Source organism: Marmota monax, unplaced genomic scaffold (genome assembly GCF_021218885.2).
Source record: "Marmota monax isolate L192 unplaced genomic scaffold, Marmota_monax_Labrador192_F-V1.1 WCK01_AAM20220418_F8-fsc00020, whole genome shotgun sequence".
NCBI lineage: Eukaryota > Metazoa > Chordata > Mammalia > Rodentia > Sciuridae > Marmota > Marmota monax.
Window position 1 is genome coordinate 15,491,214 of NW_026692912.1, and position 27,320 is coordinate 15,518,533.

At 51.9% G+C, this 27,320-nt stretch overlaps 1 protein-coding gene across 3 annotated transcripts; it reads right to left on the reverse strand.

Annotated features, from left to right (window-relative positions):
- Positions 1–1,495: 1,495 nt before the first annotated feature.
- On the reverse strand, positions 1,496–26,563 carry Lhx6 (LIM homeobox 6). 3 transcript variants are annotated; one of them, XM_046452020.2, is made up of 10 exons: positions 26,349–26,563; positions 25,114–25,185; positions 24,555–24,737; positions 24,077–24,198; positions 15,307–15,527; positions 12,465–12,565; positions 12,153–12,248; positions 11,768–11,942; positions 8,293–8,396; positions 1,496–3,634 (listed from the first exon to the last, which is right to left on the reverse strand). In XM_046452020.2, exons 1-10 carry the CDS (start codon positions 26,430–26,432, stop codon positions 3,614–3,616), a joined length of 1,179 nt encoding a protein of 392 aa, XP_046307976.1. In that variant the 5' UTR covers positions 26,433–26,563; the 3' UTR covers positions 1,496–3,613. The 3 variants fall into 3 exon arrangements, with proteins under 3 accessions (XP_046307976.1, XP_046307977.1, XP_058437675.1); XM_046452021.2 differs by lacking the exon at positions 8,293–8,396; XM_058581692.1 differs by lacking the exons at positions 8,293–8,396; positions 26,349–26,563 and adding an exon at positions 26,007–26,179.
- Between the last annotated feature and the right edge of the window lie 757 nt (positions 26,564–27,320).

The window sequence follows — 27,320 nt, forward strand, 5'->3', positions numbered from 1 at the left end:
CCAGCTCACAGCTGGCACCTCCCCAAATAACTCCCCACTTATGTCTTTTACTCTTTATGGGGCCATCATTTGAGCCTCAGGCAGGAGGAGGTGCAGAATCAGCTTGATGCCATAGGAAGAATGTGGCTTTGCCATCATCCATTTCTGGGTTCAAATCCCAGCTCAACCACAGTATTACATAACCTTGGGCAAGTCACTTCTCTAAGCTCAGTTTCCTTATCTATAAAATGGTTATAATGATATTTAAAACAACAGAGTAGCTGAGAATGAGTCAAATGAGATAGTACATGAAAAGGAGTTGGTGCTTAGCAGGTGTACAATATGTGTTTGTTTTAAACACATGATGCAGTTTGTTAGCAGCATATATAATCAGTCTTCAGAATCACCTCAGAGCTCACATTTGTCAACTGAAAAACAGAAGTGGAAGCAGCAACATGTCTCAGGGCCACTTGTGGACCCCAAGCAACCTGGATCTTTGCACAACTGTCCCTCTTGGGAGGTTGCTGGATCCTGTGGCCTCCTGGGTCATGTCCCCTGTCTCACCAGAACTTTCTGGTAGAAACTGGTAAAAACTGGGAGGGCTCTGCAGGGAAAGGAAACTGGACCTGCAATGAGCAATCCAGAGTTATCATGCAGGTACAGCCAACAGCCAGAGGAAGGCCTGGGTCCACTCTCAGCTGTACCATGGAGGAACCTGGGGGAATAACCTCACCCCTCTCAGACTCCAGTCACTTTGACAGAAAGATAGGGCTGAGCTCCACGGCTGATAACAAACTGAGTTTTGAAAACAGAAGTTACATTCATAGTGCTGGGGATGTGGCTCAAGAGGTAGCGCGCTCGCCTGGCATGCGCGCGGCCCTGGGTTCGATCCTCAGCACCACGTACAAAGATGTTGTGTCCGCCGGAAAAAAAAAAAAACAACTATAAAATAAATTTAAAAATTCCCTCTTTTTTTTTTTTTTTAAAAAAAGTTACATTCATATAAGCACACATGCCTAATATATTATCAAAGATACACATATATCTAAACATTTGAAAAATGGATTAAGAGAGTAAAGTGGGGAGGCACATGAATGGGGGTAAGAAATAGGACCCAGCTCAAATGCCTCCCCTTGTCCCACAGAGCATACTAGAGTGATGTCTGTTTACATCATTGGCCAGATTGAGAGCTCCTCTAGGCAGGGTGGGGCTGGGACCCTTCTCTGAATCTGCAGAGACAGCACAGGGCCCAGTAGAGAGCTGGTGTTCAGGGAGCACAATGCAGACAACAGCCAGCCTGATCTGCTACTCACTAAGACATAGGGATGATGCAATATTTAGAGAGAAAAAAAAAAAAAACCCTTCTTCGTGCCTTTGCAATGCACAATTTACCAACTGGGAAATGGTACCGACTTTTTAGCTTTGCACTGTCCAGCAGCCCAGAAATTCTGGGAGCCAGGGACCCAAGCCCTTAGCCAGAGAGTAGGAAAGAAATGAAATCCCATCATGTTCTGGATTTAAGTGCCAGCACTTCTACTTGCGTTAACTTTATTTATTACACAAATAAGACATTTACAAAGCACAACATGAAAGATATGTAACAAAACAGACATTGGTTTTACAAAAAAAGTGCTTACAATTTTTATTCCATGTGTGTATTTCCCCTTTTGTATTTAAATAAATAGTCTTGTCGGCCTGTGTGTTCCCAGGCTGCTCTTAACAGGGTAATGGAGACGTTTGAACTGCAACATGCTACTGTCATGTAGTCCACGCAAGGAACAGACCCTGGGGAGAGACTCAAGACAGAGAGGATCCTGGGTGACCCTGGGCAAGGCTCAGTTGGCTGCTTACCACATGGTTGTGATTGGGGCTTTGATCATTAGGAGCAAAAATCAAAGGAAAGATCTGAGCTCCCCAAGGCCAGGGATCAGGCCCAGGTCACTCCTGTTAGTTCAGTGCCCAGACAGAGGCAGCACAAGTTTTCACTGGATGACTTCTGAACTGAGCTATATTCACCACATTCTGAGTGGTGCTTTCTCTTTGACCTTAGTTAGCTGTAACATCTTTGGAAGGGACAGAATGCAGGTTCCCTTCTTGGGCCTCACCCATGCCTAGGCCTCCTCCAGAGAAAATGGCATGTAAGTTCTCATTAAGTGCCAACTTCAAGCATGTGAATCCCGAAACCTTATCCAGACTCAGAGAGAGTGCATCTATTAGTGATGTCTGCTATGGGTGAAGACAGAGGGACCACAGCTGCGTATAACTATAAACTTGCTTTCCCTGTCCTGGAGTCTCCTTCCAAAAGCAGGCAGGAGGACTGGGGCTAAAGCATGCTTACTAGCAGCCTCTAGTGGGAAATGCACTAGGTCTCCAAGTAGTTCTAGAATTATAGGATAAGCTTGGGGCAAATGGGCATCCCCTGAAAACATAAATATCATGGTCCTATTTGCCCAAGCCCTTGGTTTCAGGTGGAAGAGTTGCAGCAGGATGGGGTGGATGAGAGCACAGCTGTGTCTAGCCTTGTTCTCAGGAGTGGGTGGGGCTGGCTCTGGGCAGGGTTGGCAGGGAAGCCCATAGGACTAGCTTGGCACACTCACCTAAGCAGTGGGTACCTCTCGACTCAGAGATGGATCAGAGTTTACATTCTGGCTCTCATTTCACTGGGCTCTGTTCCTTGGCCCCCAAGAGTGGTCCCCTAGCCCAGGCACCCCTATCAGTAGTGAACCAGCAGCCAAAAAGCATCCCCAACTCTAGCCTGCCCAAACACTCAGCAGCAGCATCACACAGATCAAATACCATCTTTGCTACGTCTCCTGCACTTATGTTAGATAGTCAGGTGGGGGTAGGGTTTCCCCTCCGTCCCAAGTGTTCGCTTTCCCCTCCTTGAGATGGTTAGTGCCTCTCCCAGTGCAGAGTGCCACATGTGCCACATCCCTCTCCTCGATCTCCAACCAATGGGGGCCTTTGTCCCCCATCCCCCGCCTGTCCCTCTGCCTCTTGGTCTGGGCAGGCCTCCATCTCTGCCCTACTGGGCCTCTCAGGGTTGGTCAGTGTCTCTTCTCTTTCTGAATTAACTTGACATAACCAGACAGATGGAAATGATAAAATTAGAACATAGCTTTCCTTTGGGGACATCCCACAAACACTGTAGAGTTTTCCAGACAAAAGCAACAGAGTGGATGACATTGGGGGTTGTCGGCTATTCGGAATTCAGAGATGGTTCCAAGGAAGTAGTAAATAAAGGCCAATGGGGGTGGGAGGGCGGGGAAGAAAACCTGTAAATTAGGAGGCTGTTGGTGTCGCATGATTCAATTTGTCTTTTGCTATTGTAATCAGCTGAAGTTGAAGATGACTCCTGTTTAAATGGGAAAAACAGGCTGTTGTTTTCACCCTGATTCCAAATTTCAGGGAGCTCTGCCTTCCAAGAGGAGGACTCTGTGATGCTCCTGGCCAGTTCTGGTTCTCAGCAGGAGAGGGAAGGCCAGGCCTGGGGGCCCAGCTGGCGGCGGGCAGAATGGCGGGTGGGGGTGGATGCGGAGGCGGTGGATCCCTGGCCACAGTTTGGACACTGGATCTCAGCGGCTGAGGGGCAGCTGTGGGGTGCCCATGGACAGATGCGGAAGTGCCGACAGCGTTAGTACTGAAAAAGGATGACCTGCAAGAGGAGGGCATGGGAGGTGGCTGAGTTGGGAGCCTGCCCCACTTGGCAGCCCCCAGGGATCCTCAAAGTCATGCAGCATAAGGAAGGGCTCAGGGCCTAGATCTGGGTTTAAATCTTGACTCTGGCAGCTTACTTGCTGTGGGACTTTGGACAACTCACTTCCCCTCTCTGAGCCTATTTCCTCATCTGTAAACAGGGATGACAAAACCTCTCAGAACAGGGAGGATTCAATGAGATACAATAGCAGAAGCAAAAACCTACTGGGTACTTTACCCTGCTCCCTCCATAAATTGCTTCAATGAAGCTGCACCTCAAGCCCATGAGGAAGTCCTACTGTGATGGTCTCTATTTTACAGGGAGGGCACCAAGGCTGAAAGAAGTGGCAGTTAGTGAGTCTATGATCACAGCTAGGAAGAGGCACACCAACACTGGAATCCAGGCAGGCTCTTTACTAAACCTCCCATCTCTACCTCTCCAACACCACCATGACAACAGCTGCCCACGGCACACAATCTACCAAGCCAAGGGCTAAGCACCCAGTGTGCACCGGATCTGCACAAAGCCAAGGCATGTGGCTAAGCCAGAGGCTGATGCACAGCGAGTGGGTGGGCCTCTGCTCCTTTCTCTTTCCCTCTTCCACTTAGAGCACCTGGCTGACATCTTACTGCCACCCATACAACCCATCCCCTGAAGTTCAGGTCAAGGGTTACTGGCTGGCTGGTCAAAATGGGGTGTCCCTTTTCACAGGAAAATAGGAGGAGGAGGTTTCAAGTGGCCCAGAGTCTGCCAGTGGGCACCGTCACATCGCTGATACATTTTCTGATCAGGATGTTTCTTGCCCAGAATCAGCTACCAGAGGAGGTGGAGGAGGAAAGCAAAGATGTTGACCTCCATAGTAGCATGGTAGTCCCCTCCCCCTTACCTACAGTTTCAGTTATCTGCAGTCAACCACAGTCCAAGAATATTAATATTGGTCTTGACTCTTTCAAAAGAGAGGGATCACACTCATATAACTATTATTAGAGTACATTATGATTGTTCTATTTTATTATTGTTGTTGTTAATTTCTTAATGTGCCTAATTTATAAATCAACCTTTATCAGAGGTATGTATGTATAGGAAAAATATACTATTATATAAGGTTCAATACTATCCAGGGTTTCAGGCCCCCACTGGGGGTCTTGGAACATAGCCCTACAGATACGAGTAGACTACTGCAATCATAATGACGACCAGTACCCATGGAGCGCTTTCTGCCTATGGGACACTGTGCTAAGCTCTTTACACAAGTCATTGCATTTAGTCTCCACAGCAAACCCGGGTGGTGGGAGCCATTATTGTCCCCATTTTATAAATGCAGAAACTGAAACTCTGAGAAGCTAATCGTGTTTCCAGGTCTCAGAGGGAGGAGGTGGCAGATCTGGGCTCAGGGTGGCTGGGCTCCAAAGCTCACACTGCATTCTTCCCCCAGCCTTGTGCCTTATTTCCACTGGACCTGCAGGACACCTGGCTTTAAGCTCTTATTAAAAGGAGCACCCCCCCCAAAAAAAAAAAGATTACCCCAGTCAAACCTGTCCCCTACAGGGGCCTCAGTCCCTCAATGACCTAATATTTGAATAATAACCTCTTGGTCCTGATTTCTAAGAACCTTCCAAGTGCTGAAGTTGTGGGATCAGGGTACACAACCAGGAAGAAATGTGGTTCTGGAAACGCACAGGCGTATGTGGCCAAATGATGACGCAGTGGACAGGAAGCTCCTCCCACCCTGAGAATGCTCGGGTCATTGTTCTCCTGGCCAAACCAGCCCTGATCCAGATGAGTGGGCTCAAGGACCAGACCCAGGGGGACACAGTCTCCCCACAGCTAGGCTGGCTCAGGCCCGGAGGGACTTGGGAGACAGCCCATACAGTCCTACGCTGCCTGCTCAGCCCAAGCCCTGTGACCCACCAAGCCCACAGGTTTGACAATATGTGGATGGGAAAAATCCCTGGAAGTTGAGGGAAGTTCTGACAGTGAGAGGGCAGTGGGTCACAAAGGAGGGAGACACACTTTAATGCAGAGCATCTGGATACAAATCCGGGGACACAGCCCAGAAAGAGTGAATTCTGGCTCACTAGACAAACCCAGGTGCCAGAATCCTAGAGCCAAAGTTGCCAATGCCCAGCCTGGCTCGTCTTTCAGGCTGAACCAGAAATAACCACAAGCTTAGCTGAGCAACCAGGAGGCAGGGCTCCTCTCCAAGCACTGAGCCCAGCCCTATGCACTTCCAAGGCCCAACCCTTCCCTCTATATAATGCCTAGGGTACCAGGCTTTTCAGTATGTAGCCCTGGCTGCTCCTCCACTTCCCTGGGCCTCCACCCCACTAAACACCCCACAATCCCCTCAAAGCCAGGCTTCTCCTTGCTTCTGTGCATCAGCACTTGCTGCTCTCCCAACATGGAATGCCCTTCTCCTCATACCCTGCTTCTCCCCTAAAGTTGTCACTCCCTCTTCTGGGTCCTCCAAGGCCATGGCTGCCCCCACTCCAACTACCCCATTGCCTTATGGTATAACTGTCCATGTCCTACTCTAAGTCACAAGTTTCTTGTGGGTGGGTATCAGGTCAGATCTCTTCTGCAAAGCCAGTGCCAGGTCTGGTAGGACCAATGATCTCCCACAAGAAAGAGGCAGGTATGAGGCAGGTGGTCCTTAGATCGAGGCCTGCTGTGTCCACACTCAGTGTGACCTGGATGAGCTACTTCTCTGAGCCTCCGTTTCCAGAGGTGACATGGAGTTCCATCATAGCCATCCTCCCAGGGAGGCTGTAAAGGATACTGTCAGAGACAGTCCTGTAGAAATGTGAAGTGGTACAAGAAAGGAAGAATCTACTGAGCTTCATAGACTTCAGAGTCCAGCAAACTTGCTGCACCCCTCGACAAATCACCTCATCTCTCTGAACCTCAGTCCATTTATTTCTACAATGAGAAAGGCCATCTCCATGCCCACCAAGAAGCTGGGAGGTGTCAACCAGAAGATGTGTGTAAAGTGGAACAGAAGACGAGCTCAACAAATAGCAGTTCTTACTGTGAATGTGACAGTCTCAGAAGGGACCTTCCTGCGGTGTGCTCCCCGACCACCTGATTCTTGTGTTGAACACCACCACCTACTTGGAAACATATCTGTGCAACTAGGCTGTTTTCACCTCCGTACTATAGATATTCCCTCACATTGCCAATCACAGAGAGCCCAACACACAGTAGGTGCTCAATCAGGAGGCACAGCCAGAGGAAATACCCTGGAGAAGTGTTCTGCACCTGGAGCTGCCCATCAGAATCACAGGGGCTGAGCATCACAAATGCAGGTCAATGTACCCCATTCCAGTCTCGCCATCAGACTCTGGCTTGGGAATCTGTTTTTCCAAGCTGCCCCGGTGATTCCAAGACACATGAAGACTGGGATCCACAGGACTGGAGGGCTCCTGATGGACCTTCCACCTCTAAAGCATGGTCTCTGTCTCCCTGGACCACTGTACCATCTGACTCAGGGTGGCTCCATGCCTCCCACGGCACATCTTCCAGCCGACCTCTCTGAGGACCATCACAGTGCTGTCTCTGCAAGGCCTTCCAAGGTCCCCCACTGCCCCGGGATAAAGTCCAGGTCCTCTGCCTGTCAGCCCCTTGGTCCCATTTCTCACCACTTTTCCTCCCAAGCCTGTCCCAGTGACATGGAATGGTTCAGGATTCCCTAAGAGCTGGGATGGCTGTCTTTGATGAGCCCTGATCCAGTGTCAGGCCTGCGTTTTGGGGCTGCCTTCCTCCAGGAAGTCTTCCCTCCATCTCTCCCTGCCCCCACTCTTCCCCCATCCCACAGCTCCCTATCACAGTGTGATCAGCCGGGTTGCAAATGCTGGAGTCTGTCTCCCCCTCCAGATGTGGCCTCCTCGAGCAGCAGCCATGCTTTACTTATCTGTGGGTAATGAGTAAGTGAATGAATAAACGCACAGGTTCTCATCCAGGCTCTGACCTTCAGCTTCTTGGCCTCGATTTCCCTCTTCTAAAAGGAGAGGCTGTCTCAGCTCAATGGCTTTTAAGGCTAGCTCTGGGATGCCTCAGAGCTGAGCGGGAGGTGAGGCTCCTACCCGCTCCATGGTTGCACTCAGAGCAGCTCCGTCTAAATTCATCTGTGATACTGATGAGACTAAACGAAGGGTTCCAATGCTTAAAAAGCAAAGCCTTCCAGCTGCTGGACTGGGTAATACCTAAGCATCTTCTAGACATTCATTCCCAACGCCTCAAACAACCAGAGATCCGGTTCCACAGAGGAGCCCTGCCAGTTGGCCGAGGTTCCTTGCTGGCCTGCTGTCTCTTTGCCCCACCAGAAGCCCTCCCTGCAAAAGCCTCAAAGCTTGAGTAAATTCTCCAGTGTGACAAAAGAGAAGCCACCCTGCCAGTGAGAGGACGGGGCGAAGGAGGCCTGTGGAGTGGGCGCATGTGGAACATGCCAGCAGCTGCTCAGATGCCTCTCATGGGCACAGAGTGGGCCAGAGCTGGCTGGGCAGAGATGGTCTGCCACAGAGAGGCAGGCTGCCCACTCAAGGACGGGAAATACTGCCAGAAACTCAGCCCCGCAGCAGGAAGGCTCTGATCCAGCAGACCAACCTGGCTCCATTTACCTTCTCACCCCGGCTGGAGAGCGGCCCATCCATATCAGCTTTGAGGTGGACGGGAGGCGCGGTGTAAGGCAGCCGACAGTGCACCTGCCCGCACTGTACCTGACCTGTGGACGAGAGGTTGCCTTGGAGCCCATCCCTCAGGCTCCACACGGGATCCCACCTGCCCTGTGCTCTGCATGCTGGAGCCCCAAGACCAGTTCCATCCCTGCCACTTAACACCTGCATGAGATTTCAATAGGGTGGGTGACCACACTGCACATGAAGGACTTTATAAAGTGCCACAGTTGCTAGGGATAATCATCCAGTTCATTGATAAATGGGCACTCGTGCAAGCAAGGTTGTGCTCTACGGGTTGTGTACAGATCCTCCTTGTACACTTCTGTCTCCCAGTTGGGTTTCATCAACCTAATACCAATAGCCACCCCTCCTCTTCCCTCCCCATCCTCCTTTCCAGCTTGGTTTTTCTTCCTTAGCCCTAACCATCTGACTTACGGTGTGTTTTTATTGTTTTTTGCTATCACCTGTCTTTGCCAACTAGAATACAAGCTCCATGAGGGCAGGAAGTTTTTAATCTGTTTTCTAGTTTCTGGATTTTTGTAAATTTCCAACACCAAGGATGAGGCATGATATCTAGTAGGTACTTTAAAATTATTTGTTGAATGAGACTCCATACCCTATTCCAACATCTAAAACTGTTGGGGAAAGTCCACCTGTGTGTCTGATCCAAACCTTTCATGCTTCATCCTGTTTACCACTATAATAGAGAAGTCCTTTGCCTATCTCTTCTCTAGACTTCATCCTCTTTGATCATAGAAAAAGAACTGTGCAGAAACTGACAATCAATATGTAACTTGGGACAAATCTCTGTGTCTTTCTGAGCCACAGATCTCTCATCTGTAGAATAAAGCAATTGTATTAAATTGAGGGTTCTTAACTCCCTGGGTGTTCAGGGAATCCATGAACAACCTCAAATTACTCAAATAACTATGTGTATCTGTGCATTTTTCTGGGGTCTGGTTCCAAAGCTTTTATCACATTCTAAGCTCTAAGACTTCAGGAAACTAAGGATCCTGTGAATTTAATTAACTATGAAGTAAAAGTTCATTTTTTTTTTTCCTGGGCTCTCGTTCTCTTTCTTCAACTTCCCAGCTCTAAGGCTTCAGAATATTCAAGATTCAAGACTTTAACTAACTGCAAAGCAAACTACTGGGGTGACCTTCAGCTCTTGAAGCAAGAGGTAGCAGGCCCAGACACCCCACCGAATTCTGCCCCAAGCTAGGTTCCACCACCAGGGAAAAAGGAAAAGGGTACCTCAGCCCCTTCTCTAGGGATCCAAGACAGATCTAGGCATGCTCACTGGAGTGGTGTGGATGGAGTCGTGGCCCACCTTTGAAGAGGGTCACCTAGATCCATCATTACCTCCACACAATGATGATAGCCTAGGTCCCTGGTACTAGAGAGGCCCTGATCATTGGCATTTTTAACAAGTATTTACTGGGCTCTGTGCAGGCTGAACATAAATTATTGTTTAGAAATAAAAGGGGGAAAGTATCCTTCCTACTAAGCAGATGGTTCAGAAATGGAACAGTGTAAAGAGTCCAGTTTCTCCCCAGCAGCCTGGAGCAGCAGGCAGAACTCTGTACTGCTAGTTTACAAACCAAGCCCATGCTGCCATCACAAGAGTAGCTAATACTTACTGAATGTTGAAGACTTTACATTAGTTACCTTATTCCACAGTCACAACACTGCTTTGAGATACGAACTCTTATTGTCCTTGTTTTTGAAGATAAGGGAACTGATATTCAGGGAAGCTAAGAAACTTTCCCAATGTCACCCAGTTAGTAAGTGGCAGGGATGGAATTTGAAGCCCAGCAGTCTGACCCCCGACATTTGATCTTTAAAGAGCACTAGCTCCCATGAACTTACAGTGGGCCCTTGGTTTCCTCCACCATTCAATGGGATAGTGATCTCTGATGTTTATGTCTGGCACGTGGCAGGTATTGGGTAAAAGCAGTGGCTCTCTCTCTGACCTCCCTTCTTTCTCCCTTTCACTTGTAGCCAGAGAAGGGATGGTGAGTATTTGTTTGCATGTATGCATGTGTGTTTGTTATGATCACTTCTATTTTTTTGGTCATGCTCAGCTTTGAGAAAACAACCTCAAAGGGAAAGAAAGTCTCGATAAGCAACTGCTCTGTAACAGATTCACTGAATGCTCATCCCTCAGAAATACAGGAGTTTATTCCCTTATTTCTCCAGGTTCCTGCTCCAAAGTCCCTTCACCATGACCCTTCCCACCTCTCCCCATAGAACTCATTGTCCACCCACATGTCTCCCCCCTTTTTTTTTTTTTTTTTTTTTTTTTTTGTTTTTGGTACTGGGGATTGAACTCAGGGGCACTCAACCACTGAGCCACATCCCCAGCCCTAATTTATATTTTATTTAGAGACAGGGTCTCACTGAGTTGCTTAGTGCCTCACTTTTGCTGAAGCTGACTTTGAACTTGTGATCCTCTTGCCTCAGCCTCCCAAGCCACAGGAACTACTGTTATGCGCCACCCTGCCTGGCCTCCCCTCCTTCTTTTAAGAGTTCAGGGTCTCTTTCCCAATCTCTCATTCTGGAATGTGAGTTCCAGGAGCACAGTAGCTCTGGCCTACTGTGTTCCCAGTGTTCCCAGTGCTATGAACACAGGAGGCACTCAAAATGTATTTACTGAATGCATGAATCGATTTTCACAACTCTATAAAAGGTATTAATAGCTGGGGATAAAGCTCAGTTGGTAGAGTGCTTGCCTGGCATGCACAAGGCCCTGGGCCTAGCACCAAAAATAAAATAAAATAAAAATAAAAGGCATTAATAATATTCCAGTTTACAGATGAGGAAATCGAAGTTCAAGGAGGTTAAGTGATATGCCCAAGACCACACTAACTTTCTGCTTTCCCAAATGTACCCCCGACACCTTCGCTCTCTGGGTCAAGGCCTTCCCACATTCAGTTCCCCCAGTCAGTATGCCTCACTAAATCCTTTCCACGAGTTCAAATTGGTGTGTTTCCTCGAGGCGGCCTCCCCACCAGCATCTCCAAACACTCCCACCCAGCACCTTTCCTGTAGAAATCATCCCAGGGAAAATCATGCGCTTAACAATCTGGTTATTGTTCCCCTGTCTAACTGACCAGAATGCTGGCTCCACAGGGCAGGGATCTTGCTCCTCTTACTCTCTCCCTAGTCCCCAGGCCATAGCATTTGGGGAATGGCTAAATTGCTCGCCTTTACCAAGAGAAAGGATTCAGCCCCCCTCTGAAACAGGGCGGGGGGTTTACCCGCTCCACGAAGCCCCTAGATTCGAATGACTTCGAAGCCCACATCTTTCCCCACGAGGCTCTGTAATGCATCCCCACGCCTCTGCCTCCGTCGCTCACGCACACTCCTCAGCCTTGCGTTCCCCGCAGACCCTCCTCCCGCTGTTGCGGTCACTTACTCTCAATGTAGCCGTGCAGGGTGACCATGCGCGCCCGCTCGGGGCTGCTGAACGGGGAGTAGTGGATGCCGTCGGACAGGGCGGAGGGAAGGCGGGACGGGGGCGCCCCAGAGGGCGGCACTGGGTGCTGCGGTGTGTGCTTTTTATGACGCGCCCGGCAGTTTTGAAACCACACCTGGAACGACAGCCTCAGCAGTTTCAGCCTCGCATTGAGAGGGTCGCACGCGCCGCCAGGGGATGCCCAGGCGGGACTGCCTCCCCACCCCCTGAAGAAGAGCCTCCACAAGCACCGGCGACCCTTGGCACCGCGGCGAGCTTCAGAGCTTGGCCCGGGACCCCTAAGCTCCGCCCCAGACCTGAAGGCCCCGCCCACTCGTGGTCCCACCTGGATGACCCTCCGGCTGAGGCCTGTCATGTCCGCCAGCTTCTGCAGCGTCTGCGCGTCCGGGTTGTTGTCCTGCGCGAACTGTGCCTGCATAACCTGCGGGTCGCGGGAGGGCGGTGAGGCAGGGCGCGCGGAGGTCTCCGAGACCCCGGCCCAATCAGAGGCTCCGGACCGGAGGCCACGCCCCAGGCAGCTACAGCCCCTCCCGCCACCCGCGGGTCCAGGCCGAGGGGGTGGAGCCACAAGGCCCTCTCACCCCCGCCCCCGCCGAGGCCCCGCCCCCGTCCCCGGGGCTCTATCTTGCCCCGGTACCTGCAGCTGCTCCGCGGTGAAGGACGTCCGCGCGCGCTTGGCCGGCTTGGGCTGACTGTCCTGTTCCGAGGGCACTGCCCCCTCCAACGTGAGGCCGTTCCCTGGGGGCGACAGAAGCAGCTGACCACGCGTCCCCATCTCTTCTAGTGGCAGCCTGGAAAGGACGGGGGTGGGGGGAGCTTGTCCCTGGAAGGGTCAGGAGCGGAGCTGGCTGGGAGTGGGGATCCCAGGGTCCTAATCCCCGAGCTCAGTGTTTGGGGAAGGGACCTCTGTTTCCATACTGGAGAGTTCTCTTTCAACGTCCTCTTTACATATAAGCCCTAAGGAGAGTGGTATTATCCCCATTTTACGCGAGAGGAAACTGAGGTTCAAAGAGAATAAAGTCCCTGCCCCTAACCTTCCCACTAGAATCTGAAAGCTGGCTGATCCTAACCGCCCAAACTGGGCTCCCTCTGAGTGAAACTAGGGGGATCCACAGGTTGGTGGGAATAAGAAACAAGGAGCTTACAATGAATGGAAGAAAAAAGGTTGGAAGGATGTACACCAAGGTGTCAGCACGGAGCAACCTCTGGCTAACCTCAGAGAAATGTCATCAAGGAGACTTTTTACTTTCAATACTTCTGCAACTTCTGAGGTCTTTAAAACTGCTACATATTATCTCTCTAAAATTCTTAATTTTGTTAACCTGGGTATATGTCTCAAATTAGATTACTTTTAAAACTATGATTGTAAACTACTAAGTTTATTCTGATTTTATTTTAATATTTCATTGTTCTAAATACAAAAGTGTCCTTATCAAAAGTTCAGAAAATTCCAATAAACCTCCCACAGGGGAGGGTGGGAATCATCAGTAATCCCACCATTCAGAGAAAACCACTGCTCACAATTTATTGTAGTTTAATTAGGAAAAAAAAAACTGTGTTGGAAGAAAAAAAACAATAAACAAATACATAGAAATATCTGGAAAGGTAAAGGTGAAAATGTGAGAGGAAATGGCATTTGGAGTGATCTTTATTTTCTTTTTGCTTAACCATCTTTTCTAATATTATTATGATGAACATGTGTAGTGTGTCTATGTGTGTGTGTGCGCGCGCGCGTATGCAAGTGTTTAGAAAGCAAAAGAGTAACCAACATCAGGGGCTGTGGCTGTGTCTCAGTGGTAGTGCATTTGCCTGGTATGTGTGAGGCACTGGGTTCGATTCTCAGCACCACTTATAAATAAATAAAAATAAAGATCTATCAACAACTAAAGAATGTTAAAAAAAAAAAAAAGTAACCAACATCAAATGCTGATCTGAGGCCCCATGCCTTCAAGTTCCCCTTATGGTTAGAGCTTAGGGTGTAATTGGCAAGACCATGACTAAAGGTGGTCCTAGTTGGTCCAGCTACCTAAGGAGCCTGTGGTTACTGATGGACCATGGTGTGCAGGAAACTCTGGATCCTGGGTTTCCATCTCAGTTCCATTGCTGACCTGCCCACAACTTCAGATAACTTGAGAGCAACCCATTTAGCTCTGGTCTTGGACAAGTATACTCTTGTGGTCCCCGACTAGTTTTCAGGCTGAAGTCTAGAAACTGAGGAAGGGTGATCCATACCACTCCCCAGAGGGACTGGGAGTGAGGCAGATATTATTGTCCCATAGGGAGGCAGGCAGGACAAGGATTAGAGTGCCTTCTTTTTTAAATGGAAAAAAAAAATGAAACTCTTTAGAGGCAGCCACATCCCTGCAGCCTCCTGGGTTTCTGAGGTCCAATTAAGGGGCCCTGGAACACAGGGATGAGGTGGTATGGCATGGTGTGACATGCTGTGTTATGGTAGTTAAGAGTCTGGGCTGGGCAGACCCACTACTATATTAACTTAGATGTTACATACTAAGATAACCTCCACTTTTTTGCTCATCTGTACAATGGGGATATACCATCAACATCCTAAGACTATTGTAAAGATTACTTAAAATAATCCATGCTGTAGAGAAGTTAGCAGCATCTATGGACCCTGACAGAGGAATCATGGGCAGCCCTGCCTGTACTCCCTTTTACCAGTCCCTACTCCACCTAGATCCCTGGAAGGCTGTCCGTATATGGGGCCTGTATGGGTCTATGTATCTTGGGAAATCAGAGAAGATGTTGTGATCATTCTAATCCAACATCCATCTTGCACAGATGGGGTAGGGGGACTGAGGGACAGAGAGGAAAAAAAATTTCTTGTTGTCACAGTATGTAGGAGCTTCATCTCCAGTCTCAGGAATGGGGCCCTTTCTCCTAATAGTCAGAGCCCTTGTCCGGGATGAAACCCCTACCCTCAAACCTCAGCTTGGTGCTACCAGGATGGGAATTGGGAGAACAGAGGCTACAACAAACATCTTTCTAGGGGATGGGGATGTAGCTCAGTTGTAGAGCGCCTGCCTAGCATGTGCAAGTCTCTGGGCTCAATTCCCAGTAACTTCAAAATAATAATAATAATAATAAATCTCTATAGGACTGGCCTAGGCAACTGGGGTAAGGAGCCCCCAGGCGCCTTCCAAGGGTGGAGTAGTTGCCTCAATGAATAGAGTCCACTCCACCCTCCCATTCATTGAGTGCCTCCAGGTTTTACAACACTTCAGCTCATCAGCCTTTGAAAAGGTCTCCTGCTATTAACCCCATCTTACAGATAAGTCAGCACAGTTGCAGTAAGGTAGTGACAGATTCCCAAGCTAACCGTGGAGGAGCCCCACCTCCACCAGCCTCCAAGTGCTCCAGGGAACGCCCAGCACATAAAGCACTGTGTATCACATCTGGGGTGCTGGGATCTGGTGGGAAAGGGCTCGAGACAGGGGTGCTGGGCAGGGCGGGTTAGGTACCATTCTCGGCGGCTCTCTTGAGGTTCTCGATCATGGTGTCGTAGTGGATGCGGCACAGCACCTTTTCCTCAACCAGGCCGAACTCCTCGCCAGTGGAGAGCTGGCGCTTGCACGAGAAGCAGGCGAAGCAGGCCAGGTGGTAGGCGTTGCCGCGCGCCCTGCGCACCCAGTCGCTGGCGTAGATCTGTCTGCCACACCGGGCGCACTTGGTCCCAAATCGGCTGCGGGACAAGGTGACAGGGACTAGGCTCAGACAGGCCATCTCTCCCCCACCCCAATACCCCCAGTGGCGGCCCCCAGGCTCCTGGCCTCAGGGTCTTGACTCAGCAAATACCTGTTGCTTGGATACACTATCTGCCCTCACCCCCAGCCAAGTCCCACGGAGAGGATGAGCTGGAGGATGATTTTTAGTTTCTTCTTGGTCCTTTTCTGAGTTTTCCAAATTTTCTACGCTGATCACTTACATATGTATATTAGTTTGTTAATTAAAATTACAGTGTAATTGTTAGGAAAACAGGATAGTAATAATAACAGGCAAATTTTTGAGCACTGTACTCAGCAAGATTCTGTTTTACAGTCATTATCCCAAATAATTCTTCTTACAAGAAGTAAACTAAACTGCACAAGGTCACACAGCTCACAAAGTTAGGAACCCCAGCCATGCCAATGCCAGAGATGAATAAACTATAGTCCCAGCCATACAGAAGCTCAAAAGTTCTTGGAAGAAGAGACAGATATGCACTTAACTAGCTTTGTGACCCTGAGCAAATTATTTAACTCCTCTGAGTTCTCCTTTTCCCTGCTCTGCACTGAACTAGATGACGACAGCAGACAGCAATGACGATTGCTATTTGTTTAGTGTCCTGCAGTCTACAAAGAAACCAGCCTTCCTTTATTCTGCCTCTTCTCCTTCTCTCTCCCCATTTTGTCCTGGGATATGTGTGTGCAGCTGTCTCCATCACCAGAGCCCCTCCCGGAAGTTGCAGAGCCTGGTTCCCTCAGCACCAGAAGTCATACCGCAGGTACCAGGGAAGGTTTGTTCTTTAAGTGCATGACTCACTTGTGACTGTGCCCAACCCTCTCATCCTCAGTTACCTCTGTATGCTCTGAGTTCAGGGAATGGTACCACAATTCATTCCACCTCTGGAGTGTGGAAGTGTAAATCACACACTTCTCCCTCTTCAAACCCCACATCCAGCCAATCCTCAGGCTCCGTGGTTCTGTTTCCCAAATATCTCTGGGATCCATCTCCTCCTCTCCCCCTCCACTGCCACCCTTCCTCCTAGGCCAGGTTTCCATCAGGCACCCCTCACTACCAGTTTCCACCCTGGTCTCTTGGTTTCCAGCCTCGCCCTGCCAGTGCATCCTCCACACACAGTCACAGCCAAGTTTCCAGCAGGCACATGAAATCCCGTCCCTACCCTGCTTACAATCCATTGGTGGCTCCCCTTCACCCTGAGAATCTGGTTCAAGATGTTTTTGAGTTTACAAAACCTAACAGACCACATCGTCTTCAGGCCCACCTCCTTCTAAACCTTCTTCAGAGTCTCCCACTGCAAATCCAAGCATGAGTCCCAGTCAGCCACAGGGGAAGGTTAGTTCCAGATCTTTATGAGGTACTTTCTCTGAAGCACTTTCCCACCCCCAGGACCTCGCACAGGCTGTTCCTTTCCTGACCATATCCTACCCCCCCACACACACGCATCCCCACACATCCCCACAATCGTACCACCCTCTTAGCTTTGATCACACTGGTTTGTAAACATCTGGTTCCTTGGCTCTTCCCTTGCACTCCTGGGATTCCTGGAGGGAAGGGGAAGATGTAGAAGATTTGCCTCCATGCTCCCAGGGAGCATTAGGACAGCCTCTGTGTGACTGAGGGAAACAGTCCAGCAAAACCGCTCTGGTTCCAACCTTGCCTGCCTTGGCAAATCATGCAATTGAGTTTTACTGAATGAGGGAGTGCAATGGCTTCCATCAGCTCCAGCTCCCAGGCTCCCCGAAGAAGAGTAAGGGGACCATAGGTTCGCTGGGGCAATGCTGAGTGCCTTTCCCGGGTCCTCTACCTAAGCCAAGCAAAAACCGCTCTTGACCTCAGAAACGCAACTTCCCCAGGGAAGAGCCCGGCACAGCAAACAATCTTTGCTTCTATTGCCTGAAGAAAGGGGAGATGAACCGGCTTTGCCCAACCCAGCTTATCCCTTTGGTGGGACAATCCCTATTCAGTCATCGACTGGTGGTATCTGGATTGGGAGCACTTTCTGGTCTTTGGGCAATGCGGCTTTCCAATATTTCTGTGGGGGGAAATCGGGCATCCAGCTGTGCACAGAACCCTTACTTCAGATCGGGTCCTGGGGCGCAACGTCTGCTTTGCACCCCCTCAGCTTTGTCAAAACCTGGTGAGATAGCAACTCTGGCACCCATATTCTACACGTGGAATAGGAGGTTCAGAGACGGCAAGTGACTTACTGGAGACCACAAAGTGTGGGGCCAGGGTCGAGGGCCCCTCCGAGATGCAAGAAAGACCTAGAACCCGCTGAGCAGACTGACTGGAGACAAGAAACCTGAGGTTCCAGAAGGATGAACAAGAAGGGGTCCTGGTTTGACAGCATCGTCGTATTCCCACTCCTGGCAGCATGCTGGACCAGGAGACCAGCTATCTCCAGAAAGCGGAAAGTGCGACCTCAGGGTGGGGACAGCCAGAGTAAGGAAAGCGGGAAGCCTTCAGAGGCTGGGCAAAAGCGATGGCGTCTTCCGCTGGTGGAGAGATCCTGCGCGCTGCCGCATATGCACCAGACTGTGCGGTCCGGATCCTCCTGTCCTGTCCGGCTGGGTGGACTTAATTGTTCTGGGCCAGGGATGCGTCCGTGTCTCACCTCGCACCCCTGGACTTTCTGCCCTGAGAGTTCCGGATGTCCGAGTCTGTTATCCGTCCACACTCGTAGGTCACAGTGGCCCCAGCCCCCTTGTTTCGAAGCGGGCGCCTAGAGTGGCCTATCAGCAACTTTCCTACCCTCCGAGTATCACCCTAAATGCCAGGAGCTGTTCCCAGCCCTAGGATCTCCCTGCACTCGCTGTGACACGTCCCAGTCAACGAAATCATCCTTGCACCGGATCCTTGGAATGGGGATGGGGGTGTCATTGTATAGGTTTGGATGCGTTAGGGCCCTTCCTGCAGTGTGTCCCCCACCCAGGACAGGGATCAGCGGCACAAACAAAGGGCACGAGGAGGCTTACGGATCGAGGCTCTGACAAACCGACAGACTCCTTCTCAGGCGGGCTGCGGGGCTCGAGCCGCCGGATTCCGGAAGCAGCGAAATCGGCGGTGGAGACAACGAAACTTCAAGAAAGGGGTGTTCGCGAGCTGTGAAGGGAGCGCCAAAGGGATTAGGGGGCGCGCCTACAGCCACCCAGCCTTGCTGCAAGGTCTGGGCCATGCGCGCCCCTCCCTGGGTCCCAATGCGCCAGAGTCAAAGACGCAAAGGACTGAAGCGCTTTGGGGATGGAGAGGTGTCCGACAGATGCTGCACATCCTAGCAAATGCTGAAAGGAGTAGCTTAAGCATCGCACAAGGTCAAGCCCTCTATCCCCTGCATGGAGAGTAGAGAGATCTGGATATTCTTGGTGCTGAGCGGGAGCTGTGTGTCCTTGACAAAATCAGGCTTGCTTTCCAGGTTTACTTCCCCTGGATACCTAGTTGATGCTTTGTGATCATCTGCTGGATGAATGAAGCTCTATGAATGAGCGCTTTGAGTTTTGCTCGGATCTCTTCCCCCATTTATTACTCCTTTTCTCCATGAGGAAATCGAAGTGGAGCGCTAATGTTAGGCAGCTAGGAAGCCAAGGTGATGGAACTCCAACTTGAGTTCATGTATTTTGAGTTCAAGATGCTCACTAGATGGAGAGCCTTCAAGAGACTCTATGAGGGGAACAAGGAGGGTTGAAATGAAGCCCTTTCCATTCCCTCTGCTCCTTCCCTTCTAGGCAAACCCTTAGGAGAAGCCAGAAAAAACAAAACCAGCAATTAAAAGGTTAAAACGGCCAGTTCCTTGGAGGTCCCGTCCTGAGGCCCCTCCCCCCAAATCCCCTCGCAGTTCCCCCAACATCTGTCCCCTAACAGCTGGCAGCCGCTGTGCTGCTCTCCATAGTGGGGGGCCACTTTCCGGATCTTGGCTTCCCTTGGGACCCTTTCTCTGGGAGAGGGATGGAATCCACAGAGCTTGGACTCTCAAGGTGGGAGACTGGAGAAGGCTGGGGATTTGCCTTCAGTCCTGTGGCTGAACAGGGAGCAGGAACTTCAGGAGGCCTTGGCACTCTAACAACCCCGCCCTACAAACACAAGGGGAGGCAGTTAACCCTTTGTCCCCCGTTCCCATTGTCAGAAGGGAAGAGGGCCAGCAGGGATGAGCAGGCCTTGGCAAAGTTGCTGCCACTCAGGGCCTCTGAGGAAGTTATCCCTGTTCTTGGGCTCCCAGAGCCACCCAGGGAGAGTCATCATTTGAGCACGCATTGGGTGCTCTCTATGTAAAGTCAAACAAACTGGGCTAGAATCTTAGGACAAGTAGACAGGGGTCTTTGCCATTCCACAGGCCCCACAATGTGCACAGAGGTGGCTGACATATCTTGCCTATGGAAGAAAAATATGGGAGTGTTTAGGGGTAGACATAGTGGAGTTAGGTGGCCACAGGGCTTATCCAGGTTCTACTATATATTAGCTGCATGACCTCACCTCTCAGGGCCTCAGTTTCCCCTCCTATAACATGGAGATTATGAGAACATCAAACCCACAGATTGAACGTGGGGATTAAATGAGATATAGCAGGTAGAGTGTAAGCACAGCAATGCAAAGCTTTCCCCTGGACTGTGGGTCTCTGCTCATTGGGTCCCTAATCCTCTTTTGACCTAGGCATGTATTCTGATGGCAGGTCGCCTCACTCCTGTGCTGACCGGCTTTCGTGTTCTCATTCACTGTGTGACCCTGGCTATGTCACTTTCCACTCTACCAGGACATAAGTCTCCCCAGCTATACAACAGGCATGATGCTCCAGGAGGCTGAGGGAGCCAGGAAGGCACTGCCATCAGCCCATGCTCTGCTTATGGGGCAACAGCTGCAGGTAGGTGGATGAGAGGGGGTCCTGTAAAGCTGTCCTGGATTGTGGTGGCAATGGCAATGGAAATGTGAATGCCCCCAAAAGGAATACTATTTCTCCCCAGAATTTTTTCTTTTTCACTTCTTGGGAGGAAAAAAAAATCAGGAAAAAATGTCTTAACAACAACCATGAAAAAAATGTAAATCCTATCATATTTCTCTGCTGGTATTTTTTTTTTTCCTGCTAGGACTCTCTGAGACTGAGAGGAGGTGGGAATCACGTTGAACCCACAAGACCTGGTGAGGTCCCTGTTTGGAGAGTGAACTAGAGAAACTGAGGCACAGAGGTCCAGCAGCCTGGTCAAGAAAACACAGCCAATAGACAACCCACCTAAACCCCAGCAATGCAAATGAGCCAGGAATAGTACTGGACCTCCCTGACTCCCCGGAAGGCTCTGTGACCTCCTTCCAGAGTGAACTTGAAGTTTTTTCCTAACCTTTAACTTCTTAGCCACCAACACTGGCTCTGCCAATGGAGACTGAAGGAGGACTTACAAGATGATGTCAAAGACAGAAAGACAGGGGTTAGAATTAAGGAGAACCCTTTCCCTAGGGGCCAAGATCAAAGGTTAGAGGACTATGGGAACCCCAAGTGCTCTCTCCATGGGGTCTCAGTCACTCTCTTCCTTCCCACTGTCCTTCACCCTGTTGGAAAACCTGGGTCTCTTTGGGCACCATGTTGCTCTAGTCCACATCCTACCGGATGGTTGAGCCCCAGCTCCAGGAAATAGAGGCTAGAAAGTCTCAGGGCACAGCACCTCCCTGAGCTTCAGTTCCTGAGAGGGAACTCTGCCTCCCACACACCTTCTCTCAGCCTTCTCCAGGGGAAGCTTCCTCACAGTAATTGGTGTTGCCCAACGTTTCTTTTTCTTTCCCTTTTTGTGGGCTTTATTATTTTTGTTATAGGTGGGGCTGCCCAAGAGATCTGGGGGGGGGGAGGTGTGTGTGTGAAGTGATCAGAAAAGCCACAGTTTTACTCTCATCCTGGGAATGTGAGGTTTTTCCCCCTTCGTTTTCTTAAGTGAAAATCTGGTTTAGTTTTGCTTTGGGGGCTCTGTCACTGGAAAAGGATTAATGCTCAGAACCTATAGCCCAGAAACAACCCAGCTTCATCATTTCAGGCAGGTTCTGCTCCTCAAGCTGCCTGGGAAAATGCCATCCATCATGGGCTGTGCCTGGTGGTGACAATAGTAATCAGGCATTTGTAGACACTACCATTTAGGGAGCCTTTACGGTGGCTCCTTCAGTGGCCTACTCAGCAGCTCAGGGAGATAATCTTGAAAAAGGAGAACTCAGAGCAGAGAGATGCAGTGACTTGCCCAAGGTCACTTGGCCTGACAGGACTCAGTGTCCTCCCTTTCCCCACAATGGCCGGGCACCCTACCCTCCACCCCACTGCAGTGGGACAGGGAATCAATGGAGGCTCTGAATAATGGAATCAAGATCTTAGTTTTGACCTTCAAGGAGGCTCAGTCCAGCTTGGGCATGAACTGGGGCTGGAGAAGCAGCAAAGAAATTTGGACAAGTGGTAAGGGTACCAGGCCTGTTGTCACTAGGAGAGCCAGGACAGGTGTCCTGTCCAGCCTCACTCTACAAAGGAGGACCTAGGCTCCTTCCTGCTGGGTTCCCCAAGCTCCCTGGTAGCTGATGATTTCAAGATACCCCCAAACAGCAGCTCCCCCACCCCACCCCACCCCCGACTGGAGTCAGGCCTAGAACAGGGAAGTGGCTAGACAGTGACTGTACCTCCATTTCTTGCAGGAGCCAAATCAAGAGTCAAATGGAACTGTGGAGGAGATATTGCACTCTGGTAACACACCACAGTAACAACCCCCTTCTGCCTAAATAAGCACACAGCAGCTGGCAGATACAAGTACACATTGACCTTACACCCTTCATCCTTCAGTTCCCCAGGTGGAGGGCCATAAGCAGGAAAGTCCCCTCAGAGGAAAAGGTGGAGTTAGGGAGTGACATGGCTTCAGAATTCTCTCACCAGACCTCACTCTCCCTCTTACAGATCCTGGTCCAGGTGTGACCCTGTATTGTCCACCTTGTGCATATGCTTGAACTAAAGACAAATGTTTCTCTATAAAAAGGAACACACACATTGTGCACACACTCCTGACCTTGCTGACAACACATTCCCCAGTACCACTGCACAGATCCCAGACAATACACACACTCTCCTTGTATGGGGAGCCCCAGGACACCTACTAGAGCATCCCTATCCCCCAGACAAAACACGTTGACTGCATGCTCTTCTATACTCATCACAAAAAGAGTCTTTTAAACCATGCTTCTCAAGGCTTTCCCAGCTCCAAATGCTGCCTACTTCCTCCCTAGACTCAAGGTCTTCTCATCCCAGGTCCCTGGAGGCTCAATTTTGGTCGAGGCATTACCATCCACCAAACTCCCTACCCTCAGAGACTTTCTGGGGCTGGGGTCTTTTCAAGGAAGTCTGAAATTGTGACCTCTCCGGAGGCGGGGAAGGATGTATGTGGGTTGGGAGGGGGTGGTGATAGAGGGGAACAGTTTTCTCCACTTCCTGAGAAAGCACTTTGGGAGGCGATCCTCCCAGGAACCAATTCCACACCCGGCCACCACAGAACCAGGCCTGGTTCATACGCCCCCCCCCCTCGAGATCCTGCAGACAGTCGCAGCGCCCCTGACACTTCAGTGACCTCGACCCCGTGACTGGGTCAGGCCAGACTACGCGGGTAGCAGTGAGGCGCGCATAAGCGACTGAAACACAGCGGCGCGGCGGAAGGATGCAACTGGCGGAGATCTTGAGCTGCGGGGACAAGCGCGGCACTGCTTCGCGGACAGAGTGGCCCAGGTATTCCTACTCAGCTGTCTGGGCTGCGGCGCCCGACTCTCCATTCGCGTCCCAGCAGCCCAAAGCCTGAGCCTATAACCAGTAAAGACTGAATCCGGAGCCGGAAACTATGGCGGAGCTGGGACTGGAACTGGCTCCTGGGACACCGGCAAGACCCCATACTCGAACTGCGAACACTTGAGCGACCTGGGCATGAGTTGAGGCCAGAGGCCGAGGTTGGGGTTTAGGACGAGGCACTTGGATATGGGTTAGGATGTGAGATGAATGCGGCGCTGGTGCTTGGGGCCAGATCAGCTCTGAACCCGGTTCGGAGTCCGGGTCAGAGTCAAAGGCCCTCCCAGGACGGGCCTCCGCACAACTGGAGTCCCAGTAAGGTTGGAACCAGGGCCGGAGCTCGCTGGGGATGCAGTCGGCTGACTGCCGGGATCCCAGCGGGTTGGAGCCAGAGCCGCGGATGTCAGAGCTCGGCTGCGGCGCCCGAGGTCAGAACTAGAACCTGAGACTCAGGCAAGACCCGAGACGGAGCCAGAGGTGCGACCAAAGCCCAGCGGACCGCCGGAACCGGGAGCAGACGCCGACCGGAACCTGTGCGAGTAGTGGCGCGTGGCCTGGAGCTTTGGCTTCGCGGTGCTGAAAGCCGGCAGGCTGGACCAGTGCGGCGCGCCGGGAAGGCCCTCGGGACTCCAGGGCTCCGGAGTTGAAAACCACACGCCGCAGAAGTGGCCCTGCGTATGCGCCCGGGGCTTGCCTGAGGACACACTGCAGACCCGGCAGCCGCAGCCTACCTGAAGTAGTCCATCTTGCAGAAAATTTCCTTGTTCTTGATGTAGCAGCTGTTCTGCTGCCTCAGCGACGTGCGACAAACGGAGCACTCGAGGCACCGCACGTGCCAGATGAGGTTGTTGACCTGGGGAGGGGGCGGGGATGGGGGTCGATTCAGCGCGGGCCTCTTTTCATGCCCGGCCCCAGCCTCCCCAGTTCTCATTTGCAGGCACAAACGCTGAAGCTCAGAAGGCGCATGTGACTCCCCCATTTTTCTTCGGTAACACGGAGCCTCAAGGAAATGGAAATACACTCTTCCCACTTTTCAGACGGAACCCGGGGCGCAGAAAGGCCCTAAGACTTGCCCAAAGCCGCGCAGTAGGGCAGTGACTGAGCCAGGATTCGGAATCAAGTGGACCTGGCCCCGGCACAGCCTTCCTACAGTTCTCTGGGCTGCAACCCACACCCGCCAACAAACACACAACACCTCCCCTGACTCACCTTGAGCAGATACCGGTCCAGGATCTCCAGGCCGCAGCTGGAGCAGATGTTCTTGCCCGCGGACGGCACGGAGGAGGCGGCAGAGGGCGGCGAGCAGACAGATGGGGTGCTAGGCGTACATGGGGAGGCCCGACCCTCTTCCTTGTCCAGAGAGCCTGCCAGAGCCTCGGCGTCTGACTGAGCCTGCAGCAGGGGAGAAAGGGCAGAGCTCTGAGCCGGGCACCCAGAATCGACCCTGCCTTGGGCGACAAATCTGAACCCTTTGCGCACCAACTGACAACGAAATCTGCCTGGTGTGCCGCGCTGTCGGCAGGAGGACAGGAATGAAAGGGCCTATTGGAGAAGAAGGGACGGCCCCAACTTTTAACACGCGCATCTTGGGTGCGGGAAGCGGCCAGAGCCCACATTCCTGGCCAGAAAATCAAGGCTCAGAGAGGGGCGGCGCCGGTCGGGAATCCCCCAGCGCTTGAGCAGCGGTTAGTTGCCGGAAAGCCGGGCCCGGTGCCCAGGCCTGGGCTGCTGGGGGACCGAGGGCCGAGGCAGAGCCGAACGGACTCACCATGGCAGGCGGCGCGGTCCCTTCAAGACAGCGGGTGGTCGCTTTGCAGCCGGACCCTGGCTGGGCCATCACCTGGGGGAGGGGGGAGGGAATGCAGGCGGCGGCGGCTGCAGAACTGGCTCGGTGCAGCCTGAGCCCAGCGCCTCCCCGCGCCTGTTATATAAACCGGCGCCGAACAATGAGTCCTAACTTTGTAGTGGGCATTTAAAGCCCTTCCCCACAAAAGCGGTGTCTCTCTAATGAAGCAATTTGAATTTGGATTGGATTTTTTCCCTCTCTCTCCCCCTCTCCCTGCACTTAACCCGTGGCTCTTGAAGTAATCGCTTAGTTCCCTTGCAATCCAAGCCTCTGAGGGGGGAAAAAAACACGCGCACACACACAAACTACCTGCAATTAGAAATTGTCGTGAATGCCCAAGATAAGAGGTAGCCAGAGTGTCAATTCCAACTGTCAATCAGTGAGATCCATCAGGCCGCCCAAAGAATTGCAAATTTGATTTTTTAATGGTAGTAATTAAAAATCGAATTTTTTCTCTCTCCACCCACCCCCTTCCTCGCTCCCTTCTCCTCCTCTCGGCACAAAATGCAAAAAGGAGAAAAGAGAGAAAGAAAGAAAATAAAAAGGAGATGGGGGTGGTGGTGGTGGTGGTGCTGGTGGTTGAGGAAAATAAAACCCCGAGCGCAGGGAGCATCCGCCTGCCCGCCGGCCCGACACGCGCCGAGAAATTGAAGAGGCGATATTGACACGAATTCAGGCGCCTTTCGAGGGCCAGTCCAAGGGAAATCCGGAGCAAAAGGGGGCAAGATCGGGGTGGAAATGAGACCAAAAAGGGAAAAGAGAGGGGTCCAAGAAAAGGAAAAAATCACCCTCCAGCCTTTCGGCGCGCCCGGGACCGGCCCGGTGTCGGGATTCTCAGTGTTGCTCCCGCACAGCCCCCGGCGCATCGGCGCTATCAGCGCCTATTCAGACGGACAATACCGGCCTCGCCTCCTCTTGATTCGCCTGTGTCTTTGCTAAATCGCTTTTTGAGAAATTCCTCCAACATTTGCATAATGTGTTCCCGCTTTCCGCGACCCCCCCCCCCAGCACTCGCGCGCGCTCACACACTCACATACACACACTCCCGGGAGCACCCTCGCACCCCTCCTCCCCGCCGCCGCCCGCTTCCCGGCCCGGGTAGGCTGGGTCCCGGTCCCTGCCGGTCCCTGGCCCGGGCCGCTCGCTCGCTCGCTCACCTGGTCGGTGGCGGGGCCGCCCTCCGCTGGCAGCCGGCAGCCCTCGGGCAGCGCCGGGGCAGCGTTCTCATGCTTCCAGTACATGGGCCCTGGAGCGGCGGGCTCAGTCGGCGTGCAGCTCCGAGAGCCGCGCAGAGGGGGGGCCCGTCCGCAGTGGGAGCAGAGGCTGCAGCAGGAGCAGGAGAGCCCAGGCGGCGGCCCCGCGGCCCCGGGCCCGGCCCCAGCCCCCACCCCCGGCCCGCGCTCAGCCCTGGCCTCCCTGGCTGCCGGCGCCGCTGCCTCGGAAGAAGGTCCCGACAAACTTGGAGAGGCCCCCGCCCCCTCCTTCTCCTCCTCCTCCTCCCCCTCCTCCCCCTCCTGGTAGTCCTCCTCCTCCTCCTCCTCTCCCTCCTCCTCTCCCTCCTCCTCGTCCTCCTCCCCCTCCAGCTGCGGCGGCGGCCGCCCTGCCGCTGGAGCCCGGCTCGGTTCAAGATGAGTCATGCGTGACCAATCCCCTCCCCGCCAAGGAAGAGCGAGACACACACAAGGAGGCAGAGTCCCGGAGACATACGCACACAAACACAGAGTCACACAGAAACTCAGAGCTGCTGATACACTCAGAGACACGCTTACATACAAAGACAGTGGCGGGCACACATCTACACAGCTCTCACTACTGCCCCTCCCTCAAGGGGCACCCACCGCCCTCAGGCACAGCCCCATTCATGACCAGAGGGTCAAGCCGTCTGCAGAGATGGACTCTATAAGAAGCCACACGTTATACTCTGCTGATGCACTGCTGTGCCTGGTACATTTGTGTACATACAGATGCAAATTATTACCTGCTTGCATCATTTAATGGGGCAATAGGCATCCACCCATACTTCACATGCCTGCACAGATACCTCTACTTCATAACAACCAGGGAGCACACCGGCTCATAAGCACTGACTGGGACTGGGAAGGGACTTTAGTGGCAAGGGAGAGTAGTTC

What these genes read in the sequence shown, in the direction of transcription:
- Lhx6 (XM_046452020.2), bottom strand. Translation starts at nt 26,432, where the DNA reads ATGTACTGGAAGCATGAGAACGCTGCCCCGGCGCTGCCCGAGGGCTGC. An exon ending in TGGACCGGTATCTGCTCAAG is followed by an intron (nt 24,199 to 24,554) that starts GTGAGTCAGGGG and finishes CCCCCTCCCCAG; the next exon opens with GTCAACAACCTCATCTGGCA. An exon ending in TGCAAGATGGACTACTTCAG is followed by an intron (nt 15,528 to 24,076) that starts GTAGGCTGCGGC and finishes CTTGTCCCGCAG; the next exon opens with CCGATTTGGGACCAAGTGCG.